The following is a 14637-nucleotide window of genomic DNA, read 5'->3' on the forward strand; positions in this document are numbered from 1 at the left end:
AATAATTAACTTATGACTCTAATTTAACTGTACCCCTTCTTAAGCCTCTACACAGGTTCCGAGTGATTGGCAGTTATTAGTCCACTTAATCCTCACTTAAAAGTGTTTCCTTTTCACTTTAGAAACTAGCTTGGCCGGACCACAAGCATGAATGTAAGTGTTTGCGAAGCATCTATCCAAAAGTTCCAACAGATATGACCAGGCTTGTGGCAAGGATAATCTTCAAAATGGTAGGTTAATGTAACCATCAAATACTATTGTCTCAATTCTCTATTGTTATTGAATTTGTTTCACTTTAATATGATTTAACAATTTAACAGGAATTTGGCACATTTATAAATGGATTAAAATGCATCAGAGAGAGCAGAGGAATTATCCCAGGGTCTTGGCCAATGTTTATGCCTCTCTTGACATGACAAAACAAATAATCTGGTTGTTATTACATTACTGTTGGTGTGACCATGCTGCACACAAACTGGCTATAATTTTTCCTACATCACGACAGTGCAAAGTCTCAGTTGTCTGTCAAGTGGTCATGAAACATAAATATGTCTTTCTTGCTCTCTCTCAGATTCACTCCAACATTTGAACTCCTAGTTACAATCTCGCTCACTTGCACTTGTATACACGTTATCTCTTTTTATTACAAGCTCAACTTCCAAATTTACAGAGATATCGCTCAGACTGAGTCTAGTGACAACCAAATTCTAGAAGGAGAGACAGCAAAATATGCTGGTTAAAATGTTCCTGTCTACCATCACATCATTGCTTCGTTTTGGTTTCTTGTTCACGTGAATATTGGGCTGACCGCTGACTTCTGTCTCTAACATATGGTGCACTAGATCAGCAGGAACAGGCCATTGGAGAAAGAGCTTAAATCATTGGCATGACAGCAGCAGATAATTTCTTATTCTGTAAGAACAAATCCTGATCATTCTTCTCCTTTGCAGTAATCACCGATATCTCTACTGCATGCCAATTAATACAACTTTGGTTGCCTGCAGACATAAGAAAAGGCAAATTGTGTATTAGTCCTTGGGATTCCTCAGTGCAATCAGTGCATATTAGTGGATACAAAATAATATGGCAAGTGCTGAAGGAGCAGTGTTTTTTTTTGCAGACTGCTAATTGTCTTCATTGATCTGAATGATCTCACCTCTTCAAGTGCAAATTTATACTTTTTTAATCTCTGTAGAAAACCAAATCAAACAGAGAAGATAATTAGTGTAACTGAAAGGTTAATATTCTTCAATGACATTTCAGCCTCAATTATAATTGAGCTATAAAGTGGTTAACTACTGAAACTGCTTTTTTGTTTGCAGTGAAGTGGCTGAAACATTTGTTTTCTAAATGGGGATATTTTGCTCTCTGATGGCAGGGAAAAACATGCTCATTTCTGAGTTGGAGTTTGGTGGATTCAAAGCCCCGCTCAGGACTGAGACTTGAGTGCAGCACTGGGAATGGGCAGCATGGTTGTAAGTGCCCTCCTTTCGGTAGTACATCAAAACAGGGCTGTGCCCTTCTGTTCTGGTGGCTGCAGTAGATCCATGGTGGGCGGCATGGTGGCTCAGTGGTTAGCACTGCTGCCTCACAGTGCCAAGGATCCAGGTTTGACTGTCTGTGTGGAGTTTGCACACCCTCCCCGTGTTTGCGTGGGTTTCCTCCGGGTGCTCTGGTTTCCTCCCATTGTCCAAAGATGTGCAGGCTAGGTGGATTGGCCATGCTAAATTGCCCGTAGGTGTTCAGGGATGTGTGGGCTAGGTGAAATAGCCATGGGCAATGCAGGTTACAGGGATGGAGTGAGGGGGCGCGGGTCTGGAAAGGATTATGTTTGGAAGGTCAATGTGGACTCAATGGGCTGAATGGCCTGCTTCCATACTGCAGAGATTCTATGGTGATGTTCACAGTGGGTCGTGGAGAAAATTTGTAGATGAAAGAAGGAAAGAAAGGCTTCCAATTGCACAGTGTTATCCAAGACCTTGAGTCATCCAATAGTGCTTGTAAGGTTAGAAATATGGCAGCTAAATTTTCAAACAGCAAACCCCTACAAACATCACAATGTGAATAAACTGGGTAATCTACCTGTGTAATATTAGTTGAGTGATCGACATTGGTCAAAAACCAGTAGAAACTCCTGTACTTCTCACCAAAGCCAGTGAAATGAAATCTTTCGTATCCACCCTGAATAGGGAAGTGGAGAGTCAGTTTAATACCAACCCCACAATTGTTATGGTGTGGAAGATGAGCACTCTCCCCATCCTGTCTCACCAGCTCCTTGAATTAACCTTTACAATTTAGTCTCAATCTCCGGCCTTTCTCTTTAACCCTGCACATTGTTTCCATTCAAGTAGTCATCTTATGCCGTCTTGAATACTTTAAATGAAAATGTCTGCACCATACTTTGAGGCAGTACACTCCGCCCCTAACTATGCACTGAATGGAAAAACCAGCTTTGCTCATCTCACATTTACCACTTTTGCAAATAATTTTAAATCTGTGTTTCCTTGTTCTTGATTATTTTGCGAGTGGGAACAATTCCTCCCTATCTACTCTCTGCTGGCCTCTTGTGATTTTCAAAAATCTATCAAGTTTCCTCTTCGCCTTCTGCTGCTCAAGCAAAGCAGTCCCAACTTCTCCAGCTCTCTGAACCATTCTTGTTCATCATTTCTTCGTGGTCCCTGGTGCCTTGACCATTCTTGGTAAGATCTGGCACTCCTTGCTGAGTCTAATGAGCACTCTCTAACTTTGTCCTCCCATGTCCGGGTTTATCCTGCCCAGCTCCAACCTTTCTCCATTGAAGTTTCAAAGCTGAGGTGAGGGAGATTGAGTGGGAGCATAGATGTAATGACCTCCCTATCTTCAACCTGTAGGTTGGCAATCACTGTTGAGGCTCTAATTTGAGAAAAGGACACCCTAGAAGGGCTGGCAAACATGCAAAAAGCAAGACTGTAGAGTTGAAAACCAAAAGAACTGCAGATCGTGTAAATCAGGAACAAAAACACAAGTTGCTGAAATAGCTCAAAGATGATGGGAACTGCAGATGCTGGAGAATCCAAGATAACAAAGTGTGGGGTTGGATGAACACAGCAGGCCAAGCAGCATCTTTGGAGCACAAAAGCTGACGTTTCGGGCCTTGACCCTTCGGACCTCGAGAAAATCAGAGTTAACGTTTCAGATCCGGTGACCCTTCCTCTGAGTTCCTCGGAAGGGTCACCGGACCCACAACATTAACTCTGATTTTTTTTCTTCACAGATGCTGCCAGACCTGCTGAGCTTTTCCAGCAACTTCTGTTTGCATAAGTCTGCAGAGAGATGGGTAACAGGCTAGTGTGCATGTGTGTGTGGGGAGGTGGTGGCTGGGGATAGCATTCATAACAATCAGGTGTTAAAATGATCTCTATTTATTTTGCAGCTGACTGGATTGCCCTGTTCCTCAGAAGAATTGTATTCCATGTCTGACCTTCAGTCCAGTAAGGCTTTTCTTTTCCTGTCCTTTTGGATAATGAAGCTGTATCCACTGTGTTCACTTGGTCGCAAATGACCATGTGTCTGGAGGAAGAATTCTATCTGGATTTTGACCAGCAGAATTTGCATTCAGTCATATCTAAAGAACCCTGAAATCTGCCAGATTATGCAGAGACTGTAGCTTTCTTTATAAAAGTCCATTCATTATCTACACGGTGCTGTGCACCAATTGTGTTGCCAGTGATTTCAGTTGCTTATCGGCAATTTTCTGATTTGAGACCAAAGTCATAAATCCTGTGGTTCGCTTGGAGGAGGGGACAGGGAGGGTGGGATCTTTGCTGGCTTGTGGTCCCCACCCTGACAGGAAAGGAAAACCTATCTTCATGCCTCCTGCCATATGCTTAGCTTGAGGGGGAAATTGATGCCCAGTAAACCTCCCCTCTACCTCCTTCCTCGGTTGTCTCCACTGGTATTAACCCAGCAAACTTAGGCCTTATGGTCCCATCCTTGGGCATTTTGGTTGAATTAGCCTTTTGTAGAAAAGAGCAGACAAGCGTCTGATATGCGCAACTATTGTGAAATCTTCTGATCTGAATTAAACCATAATGGAAAGGGGGCAAGTTCAAAGGAGATGTGAGGGGTGAGTTTTTTTATACCCTTGGTGGTTGGAGTCTGTTGCCAGGGCTGGTGGTGAAGTCGGATGCAATAGGGGTTTTTAAAGGGACTTCTAGATAAGCGCATGAATATACAAGATACGGAGAGATATGGACCAAGAGCAGGCAGAATGAATTAGTTTAATTTGGCACCATGTTTGGTGATCAGAATTGTGGGTCGAAGGGCCCATTCCTGCCCTATATTGTTTTATGTTCTATGTAATGTATTTCATAACAGCTTTCCTTTATGTAGAGCCTTAACAGACTATTCTCGGTCCTTTCTCAGGAGCACATTTAAGCAAAATTTGACCCCGACTCTCGTAAGGAGATTTTGGGATGGATGATCCAAAAACTGGACTGTGGTGTTACCAAATGGGGCCTTCAGTTGAATTTTCAGGTCACAAGGTTAACAACATGGTTACCATGGGGCTCTGAGAGACCTTGAACAGCCATGCTCCCGCCTCTAACTGGGCCCCGCTCTCACAACACACCCCCCACAGATCTCTGAGATAGTAGGAACTGCAGAAGCTGGAGAATCTGCGATAACAAGGTGTAGGGCTGGATGAACACAGCAGGCCAAGCAGCATCAGAGGATCAGGCTGACGTTTCAGGCCTAGACCCTTCTTCGGAAATAGGGGAGGGGAAGGGTGTTCTGAAATAAATAGGGAGAGAGGGGGAGGTGGATAGAAGATGGATAGAGGAGAAGACAAGTGGAGAAGAGATAGACAGGTCCAAGAGGCGGGGATGGAAAGGTGAGTGTAGGTGGGAGTTAGGGAGGAGACAGGGTGTGCATCAACTTGTAAGTTCTTGTGTCACACACCAACGGCAAGCAGGAGGGATCCCTGGTCAGTCACTTGCAGGAAAGAGCATTGTGCATAGCTCCAGACTAAACATACTTGTGAAAGTGCATGTTGCCACAACTCCCTGAGGAGACAGTAACACCACCATCAGAACTGTGTCAACATTATCTTGGAAAGCAGGCACTGCACAAGAGTTTTAGAATCTTTCAGCAGCTGAGATGAGATTTGTAACTCATGAGGCTTGAACAATACAAGTTAAATCAAGATTTAATAAAGTAATGAGTAGGACTGTGCAAACTTCTTGAGGGTGATTGAGGTATTTGTCTGCATTACTTCCTGTTCTGTTTGAGTGTCGAAGAACCCATTAAGGTGCACTGAACCCTACACAGATTAATAGTGTTAAAATATTCAGCAGAAAATGCTTTCGTAAGGGAATTTGAAAGCTGAACCAGTGATAATTTATGCCACATTTGAAAAGCAGAGCGTTAACTTTTAATTGTCGCTGAATTTTGTTTTAACGGAAAGCTTCATTGCATTAAAATTTGCTGTAGTCATTAATATATTTTATTAATGTAAGTTGAGTGATTGAACCTAATTGTGGATATGATAGTGTGCATTCATTGCTTTTCAGTCTATTACTGTACCATTTAGACACTCGTAATTTGATTGATTTTTAAGGTTAAGAATTGAACACAGGACGTAGTAAGACGGGAATACAGCAGCATTACATATGTCTGGAAGACAACTTTTGAATTTTCTCCTTCCATTCGAACACATGAGTGTAGAAATTCGAAGCAGGAATAGGCCGCTTGGCCCCTCAAACCAGCTTCCCCATTCAATAACCTCCTGGCTGATGTGATTTAATCCATCAACCCTCCCCAACAACATTGTGTCTTTTTGCTTACCAATAATTGACCTCGATCTGCTTTAAAAATATCCAGGGACTCATCCTCTCAGTAAAGGAGTTCCACGAGTGTATGGTCCTCTGTGACAAAAGATGCCTCCTCATCTCTTTCTTAAATGTGTGATCCCTTATTTTTAAACACTAACCCCTCAGTCTAGATTCTCCGCTAACAGTCCTTTTCATTTCATCCGATGAAGGAGCAGTGCTAGAAAAGCTTGTGATTTCAAATAGACCTGCTGGACAATAATCTGTTGTTGTGTGACTTGTGACGCTGAGCAATGAAAACAAACATGTTAAATGCCTGCTTAACGACCCTGTCCACCTGTGATGCAACCTTCAAAGAACTAAGTGCCCAACCCCTAACCCTTTCTGTTTGACAGCACTACTCGGGGCTGTACCATTACTTGTATAAGTGCTGCCCTGGTTTGTTTTATCAGAATGCAATACCTTGTACGTAATTAAATTATACTCCATCTGCCACTCTCAGTCCATTGGCTCAATTGTTCTTAGATAACCTTCTTCACTGTAAAACACATTACAGCACTCGCCACTTCTTTTAACGCCCAAAGATAAAGTCCATCAGTACCCAAGGACTTGTGGGCCCATATCTGCCTCGGTTTGTTTAGGAAGGGAAAGGTAACACCACCACGGCCCCAGATGACTGTAGGTCTGCTGTCTGAGATAGATGCTAGTGGCGATTTAACCTGAGGTTACTATGCTTCAGGTGAGTTCGGAAAGGTGGGGCCTTCATTGTAACTGCAGCCTGTACGGGACTTGAAGCCATGCTATTGGCAGCACTCTGCATTGCAAACCAACCGTCCGACCAACTGAGCTAACCAAACCCCAGTACCATCTGTTTCAATACCACTTTCCTGGTAATTGTAATTTTCTTTAGTTGCTACTTTCCTACATTTTCTAGATTTGTATCTGGGACATTACATAAATCCTTTATGGTGAAGTGTGATGCAAAGGACCTGTTCATCTAATTTGCTATTTCCTTCTCTCCATTCCTCAGACCTTTCTAGCAGCTCAGCACGCACCTTGTTAACTTACTTTTTTTTAAAATATCCAAGGAACCTTTCACTATTTGTTCATTTTTGTTTTAGCCCAGCATTCTATTGGACTCTAGACTTTCCCTCCTTATTAATCTTTTAGTCATGCTGTGCTGTTTTTATATCCAATTTCCTGACCTGTTTGCAGTCATTGCACAGCGATATCCTTTTTCGTTTGTTTGAGGATATCCTGTAAATCCGTATTATGTTGTTATCTGAGAAGTTGAATTCTAAACTGGAGAAGAAATGGAAAAGAAAGGAGTGGAGCAATGTCAAGAGACCACTGTAAATACAATAAAGTTATGGTAATGATTGTCTGAATCATACATTTGCTCACTTAACATTCCAAAGGACTTCAATTGCAACGCGTCATCTATGCTTTATCTGGGTTAGTCGACCAGGCTTGACATAATTCTTCAGTAGCATGTTCAGTATTCTCTGAATGTTTGGCTTCTAACAGTATCATCAGAGACACTTGCTGTGTGATTATTGCCGAGCATCTTGAACAGCAGGGCCCTGGAGGGTTTCTGAGAGAAGCTCTGTTGGTCAGTGGTACCTCTGTGAATACCTAACCTATGTTTCTCATCATGGTTACTCCTGAACATGTTCATCTCCTGCTGGCAAATGATTCTGAGAGCGTTGCCAACCATCTGGCACTTCATCCGGTGTAAATGTGGGCAACCTGCCACCGAATGTTATTTGGATTTCTGATGGGTAGGGAGGAGGGGAACGTTAGCAAGGGTCACATTGCAGCTAATCTCTCTGTTATGTTTATGCCTGTTCCAGGACGGAACATATATAACAATAGGGCTAGGCCATTCAGCCCTGTGAACATATTCCATCACTCCATGAAATCGCAGCTGATTTGCATCCTAACGTCACCTGCTCTCCTTTATGACTGGATTAACTGTCTTTTATTCTCTCAGGTGTCCTATTTATTGTGGTTGTATCCTTTGGTGCCATTTGAGATTCACTGGGCAGGTTTATTGCTATCGATTCTCCTTATTGGTGCTAGTGTAACTTAGAAAGTGGGGAAGAGTGCCCACCTGAAGTTTGCAGCAGAATGGAACCTTGGTCTTAATAAATAGGGTAGGCTTATTATATGGTACATAATAATTGGTTACACTCCACCCAAGTTACGGGAGAGACCCTTCTGAGACCTTGGGCTAGACTTATTCATATATAGACATTTCTCTTCAGATTCCTAGAGCCTAGCACTGAATGATGCAATGGCTTTAATATATTATTTTGTCCTTTTTTTTGAAAAGAGAGGTTTTAAGACAGAGCTACTGAGCTGTCTGGTTGGAAAGCCAGTAAAGCAAACAGCTTCTGAGGTCTTTTTTTTAAAGTTGGAACAATAGAAGCAGCCTAAATGGGTGTGGTCAAACTCCCACAGAACCAGGATTTTTAGTTTAACTTCCAGCAGACGCTGCTGCAGTTGTGTAAAGCTGCCACATCTCGCTTTGCTACAGCTGCAAACTGGAGTTCTCTCTCGCTCAGAATTGTCTTTTGATGTTCTGTTCTCTCAGATTGGAGAACTGCATGTGAGACAACCTGTTTTCTAAATTTGCCTTTTGCTGAGGATGTGTTGTGGGATGTTGTGATATTGGAATGGTTAATTTTGTAATAATTACTGTATCTGTTGTTAACTCTAAAAGAGTTGAGTTATTCTAATTCATTCTTTCATTTGTTGTATGTTAGCTGTGGTGTTTGAACAAATTGTATTTTACATACCATTGAGTAGTTGGACCTGTCGAATTGCATCTGGAATATAGTACCTCATGTTTATCTTTAAAAAACGAAACTATTTGTGTCTAGCATACATTCTTAATATATTTTGTGGGTGTCTGGTCCATACCACTCATAATGTCAGTTACCTATTTGAGATACCAGCTGTGATTAAGTATTTCCGCATGGACTTCAGATCTGTGACCTTCCAGATGTGATTCAGTTTTTTAACCTAAACTCTGAACCAAAGGAATGCCCCAAGATAGTCTTAGGATTTTGGATCCCATTCCACAGCTTTGATAGATTCTCCCAAAGGGGAGATTAGCTGATAGCTGTGTCCCTTCTTCCAGTTTTTGGAACAACCTCTGGCCAAAATGACACTTTTGCCGTTCCTTATTCTAGTGCTGCATTTCAGAGACACCTTTCTGCCCTGAAAACCGAATTATGCTCAAGCCACTGTTTTCTGGTTCACTTCTTAACTGTTGGCCCATTTTCCTTACCATGTACTGCATCCCCATTTTGTCTTTTCAATTTATTTTAGTGACAAGTATGAGGCCTTCCTTGCCTACAGGATTTAGTTTGACCAGTGCCTCTGATTCTAGTTAGCAAATTGCCAACGGATGTGAGTGCATTGAAGCAATCATCTAGACCTCTCCCTGATGCCAGAGGAGCTGATGGGATCAAGAATGTTGACAAATGAAGACCCGTACTAAGCACAAGGCTAAATGATGGTAGTTACTGATCTCAAAACCTGAGGACAGGAAGGAACTGTGGCTTTGAAGAGCTAAATGAAAAGATTATTTTCACATGCTCATCTAAAAGTGAGAGTAAATGTTTATACTGAGGAATGGATAAGGAGAATACCAGGGCATTGCCATTTGAAGGAAATTAGTCACAGTGATTGGGAAATGGAGGACGGTTCTTCACCAACAAGATCAAAGTTAGAGAACGACGAAGCAGAGAAACAAGAGCAAAAATTTTTGGCTTTTTGTTTTGGAATTTCATTTTTCCTGTCAAAACAAAAGAGAGAGGAAGAAGTGGATTTATTTCAAAGGAAAACCAGACACCCGTAAAAATTAACCTGCTGTTGATGCTCTCTCTCAATAATGTCAATTTTAGCAGCTGAAATGGAGATATATTGAAAGCTGGATGAGCTTGAAATGCTTCAGAGCATTTAAAACACAAAGTAGTGAAAATAATTTTTCCAAGCGACAAGGTCATGAATCAAGTGGGTTGTAGAATTTGATTGAGAGCTCAAAATTCTGATGACCTTTCGAAGGTCCTAAGGAATTGAGAATGGAGGGGGACAATACTGCATTGATAAAAGACACGATACAGCAGGAAAAGGTGCAGGATCTCTCAGTGATTGCGCTGAGGCAGCAGGAACACTCTGGGTAGACTGAAGGAACAGCTATGGGTGCAAGATTCTGCTCTAGAGTTATCTACGGACCAGCTGGCATCAATAATACAGCAGAGGTTTTATGCAGAATAGAGATTATTTAGAATATAGAGGAGAACATTCTCAAATATAATGTGGTTATGACCAGAGATTTTACTTTTCATATACTTGCAAGAAGTGGAGCAGACCAAGTCTTAATAGCATGTTGATTTAATGGTAACTAACAACTTTACTTAGCAATCTGGGAGGGAGCAGTTTGTGATATTGACATGTAATATTTGCATTTGATGCTAGGATTACAAGGATGAGGAGCCGATCACAAACAGCATTTTAAATTTTCGTAAGACATACTTTGGGGTGAGAACTAAATGGAACATCGCAAACTAGGCTGAATTGTTAATGAGTGAGCAACAACACCTAGCATTTATATAGCACATGGTGAAATAACCCAAGGCTCTTTACAGGAGTGTAATCAAACAAAATTGGATACTGGGTCACAATAGGAGAGGTTATGACCTGTGACCAAAAGCTTGATAAAATATTTGGTGGATTTCTAAGGAGCATCTTGAGGCAGTGCGAGCTCCAGACAGAAGGAATACCAGCGCTCAGGGCCCAGGCATAGTTGATAGGGCTGAGAATGCAGAATTGTGAATCCGTACAAATGAAGAAGTGCCGAAATGGCGCAGGATGGGAGTGCCTGGAAGATGTTATAGTATTGGGAAAGGTGAGGCTATGGGGCTTGAAGTCATACATGTCAATAAATGAACATGAACAATAATCAATCAGATGTCTGAGATGGAAGACAGTCACCAGTTAAACAACAGGCAAGAAGGGGGAACAAGTTCCTTTATTCTGCTCATTGTTGAGTTGGATAGATCGGGTTTAAAATGCAATTGTTGGTTTGGCATTTTGCTTTTTTTACAAAAGAAGTTAATTTGATGGAACAAGCTGTTCATGTTACTTACGAACTTGTTCAATATGCCTGTGGAAAAACATCTTGTAGCGTTTTTGTTTTGGTTTTGTTGTAGCTATGTTGTTTGTTTAGTCACCCTGAATTCAATCTTAACCATCACCTCCTTGTGCCTTGTCAGTCAGTCTCCCTCTCCAAAACATGGCTTCCGTTCCCTTCTGTCCCATCTGCTACAGAACTTCATTCCTGGCAAATCCTACAAAACGCTGCCGTGGCGTACTAATCTTCTCCCCTCCTGAAGTGCTGACAAGCCAGAAGAAACCCTCATTCCCCAGATCTGCAATCATGCCAAGGTGACTTGCCCCAGGGCTAATTCTGGGTAAATTGTCTGGAAACTGTGAAAGAAAGGTTGGCTGTTATAATCCCATTTTTTCCCTGGGGTTGCTAATTTTCTTTGTTTAATGTGGTTTTGATTCATTACGTACCTCGCAAATGCTCATTCACAGCTAGCTGTGATTTGAAGTAAATGCAATTAGGTTTATATAAGTTAGCTTCTATTTCTGTGACTGTATCCGAACAGATGTATATCACATTTCATGTCCGGAGAGTTGGTGATCAAGTGGTAATGTCACTGGATAGGTCATCTGGGGGTCTGTACTAATGCTCAAAGACACTCGGTTAAAAAATCCACTGTAGCATCTAGTGGAATTTGAGTTCAATTTTTTAAAAATTGAAATTGAAAACCAACCGCTTTAATCTCATTAATGATGACTGCGAAACTATCGTCAATGGTTATAAGATCAATCTGGCTCACAAGTGCCCTTCATTGAAGGAAATCTGTCATGAAAAGCTGGTCAGACCTACATGTGGCCCCTCTCACAGAGCCGTACAGCATGGAAACAGACCTTCAGTCAAACTCGTCCATGCTGACCAGACATTCCAATCTGACCTAGTCCCATTTGCTAGCACATGGCCCATAACGCTCTCAACCCTTCCTAATCTTATATGCATCCGGATGCCTTTTAAATGTTGTAATTGTACCAGCCCCCACCACTTCCTCTGGCAGCTCCTTCCATACACGCACCACCCTCTGTGTGAAAAAGGTACCCACAGGTCCTTTTTTCAAATCTTTCTCCTCTCACCTTAAACGTATGCCCTCTTGTTTTGAACTCCCCATCCTAGGAAAAAGGCATTGTCTATTCACCCTATCCAAGTGCCTCACGATTTTATAAACTTCCGTAAAGTCATCCCTTAGCCTCCAATTCTCTATAGAAAATAGCCCCAGTCCATTCAGCCTCTCCCTATAGCTCAAACCCTCCAACCCTGGCAACATCCTTGTAAATCTTTTCTCCACCCTTTCAAGTTTCACAACATCCTTTGTAAGGCAGAGAGAGCAGAATTGAACACGGTATTCCAAAAGTGGCCTAAACAATGTCCTGTACAGCCACATCATGACCTCTCAACTCCTATACTCAATGCATTGACCAATAAAAGCAAACATACCAAACAACACCTTCAGCACCCTTTCTATGTGTGTTTCGACTTTCAGGGATCTATACAACTGGCCCTACCATTAACTGTGTAAGTCCTGCCCTGGTTTGCCTTACCAAAATGCAACACCCTCTCACTTATCTAAATTAAGCTCCTTCTACAACACCTCGCCCCATTGGCCCATCTGATCAAGACCCTGTTGTACTCTAAGATGATCTGCCAGGAGCTGATCAGGTGTCTCCCAGAACTTTTTGGGAAGCTAGGGAAGAGATTGCTGGACACCTTGCTGAGATATCTATGTGATCGACAGCCACAGGTGAGGTGCCGGAAGGCTGGAGGTAGGCACACATGGTGCTGTTATTTAAGAAAGGCGATAAGGAAAAGCCAGGGAACTATAGACCAGTGACCCTGACGTCAGTGGTGGGTATATTGTTGGTTGGGATTCTGAGGGATAGGATTTACGAGCATTTGGAAAGGCAGGGACTGATTTGGCCTTGTGCGTGGGAAATTGTGTCTCACTAACTGAATTGAGTTTTTCGAGGAGGTAACCCAGTCGATTGATGAGAACAGAGCAGTAGATGTTGCCTATATGGACTTCTGTAAAGCGTTCAACAGGGTTCCACACGGCTGACTGGTTAATAATGTTCGATCACATGGGATGGGAGGAACTAGCCAATTGGATACAAAATTGATTTGAAAGTAAGAGACAGAGGGTGGTGGTAGGGGTTGCTTTTTGCACTGGACGCCATTCCTTTTAGTCATTTACTTGTAAATGATTTGGATGTGAATATAGGAGGAATGGTTAGCAAATTTGCAGATGACGCCAATCTTGGTGGTGTAGCAGACAGTGAGCAAACATAGGGCATTCTGAGGTGAGCAACAAATGTTGGCCTTGATGTGCGAATAAAGAAAATGGCCTCATTTCGATATCTGAATATGTCACCAAAAAAATCTGTGAATGTTTCTGCTCCAAGGATTTCAATTCATAAACTGGCATAAAAGGGCGGCAACAAGAAAGAACCTGAAATGATTTGGCTGCTTTCTTGAATGTGGGTCAACCCAAAGTGTGCTCCTGGCCAATCAAACACTTGTGACGTGTAGCTGCTGTTATAACATGGGGAAACACGGTGACTAGTTTGTACTCAGCAATGGAAATATAATCTGATATTCTGCAGTGGCGGTTTTGACTGAGGGATAAATGTTGGCCAGGACTTTGTGGAGAATGACCCCGTTCCTATTCAAATACTGCCACAATACCTTTAACATCTGGCCTGAGAGCCAGATTGATTTAATGTTTCACGACCTGCAGTGCAGCACTCCCTCAGTGCTGCATTAAAGCATCAGCCTAAATTGTGTTCAGGTCTCTGAAGTGAGACTCGAACATACAACCTTCTGATTTCAAAGATGCTGCCTGCTGAGTAATGTCTGGCAGCTTATGTTTATAATGATGTTGAGATGTAAGCAGAGCCTTAATTATCCTTTTAGTGTCAATGTAACCATACCTATTCTCTGAAATTGGTTTTTGTCCCACATTTTAATAGTCTTTCATTTATTAATGATGTTCTCCATTTCCATCAGTATAGATTAATCAAGCCCAATTCAGTATATTGCCTCCAGCTACCGAAAATAGTCAAATTCTGTAAATATAATGAATGTTAAAACCAGGGCTTCAAAATGTGTGGGAAATAATTGCAAAGTGTGCAAAATGACTGTCGAGAGAAAGAGCTGTTAAAAATAAATAGTGTTGAATTTTTATAATGCTCTATCACATCTCACACACCAGGAATTTTTTACAGCAGTTGTTTTGTAAACACATAGAATCCCTCCAGTGTGGAAGTAGGCCATTCAGCCCATCAAGTCCACACTGACCCTCTGAAGAGCATTCCACCCAGACCCACCCCCCACATTTCCCACAGCTAATCCCACTAGCCTGCATATCCCTGGACATTGCGGTCAATTTAGCATGGCCATTCCACCTAACCTGCACATCTTTGGACTGTGGGAGGAAACCAGAGCACCCAGAGGAAACCCACGCAGACACGGGGAGAATGTGCAAACTCCACACAGACAGTTACCCGAGGCTGGAATCGAACCTGGGTCCCTGTGAGCAAACAGTGCTAATCACTGAGCCACTGTGCAGTTTTGGCTTCCCTGTTTAAAGTGGGACAGACTTACATTGGAAGCAGTTCAAAGATGTTTCATTGGGTGATTCCTTGGATGGATGTACTGTTTTAT

General features: G+C 42.1%; 1 protein-coding gene across 4 annotated transcripts in view; it reads left to right on the forward strand.

Annotated features, from left to right (window-relative positions):
• Positions 1-14637, forward strand: part of smyd3 (SET and MYND domain containing 3) — a 730951-nt gene that overhangs the window by 241797 nt on the left and 474517 nt on the right. For all 4 annotated transcript variants that reach the window (XM_048536552.2, XM_059648728.1, XM_048536554.2 and 1 more), the window contains 2 exons: positions 123-230; positions 3413-3470. In XM_048536552.2, the coding sequence (XP_048392509.1) occupies positions 123-230; positions 3413-3470 (166 nt within the window). The remainder of the gene's footprint in view (positions 1-122; positions 231-3412; positions 3471-14637) is intronic.

The sequence above is a fragment of the Stegostoma tigrinum genome, chromosome 9 (genome assembly GCF_030684315.1).
Source record: "Stegostoma tigrinum isolate sSteTig4 chromosome 9, sSteTig4.hap1, whole genome shotgun sequence".
Taxonomy (NCBI): domain Eukaryota; kingdom Metazoa; phylum Chordata; class Chondrichthyes; order Orectolobiformes; family Stegostomatidae; genus Stegostoma; species Stegostoma tigrinum.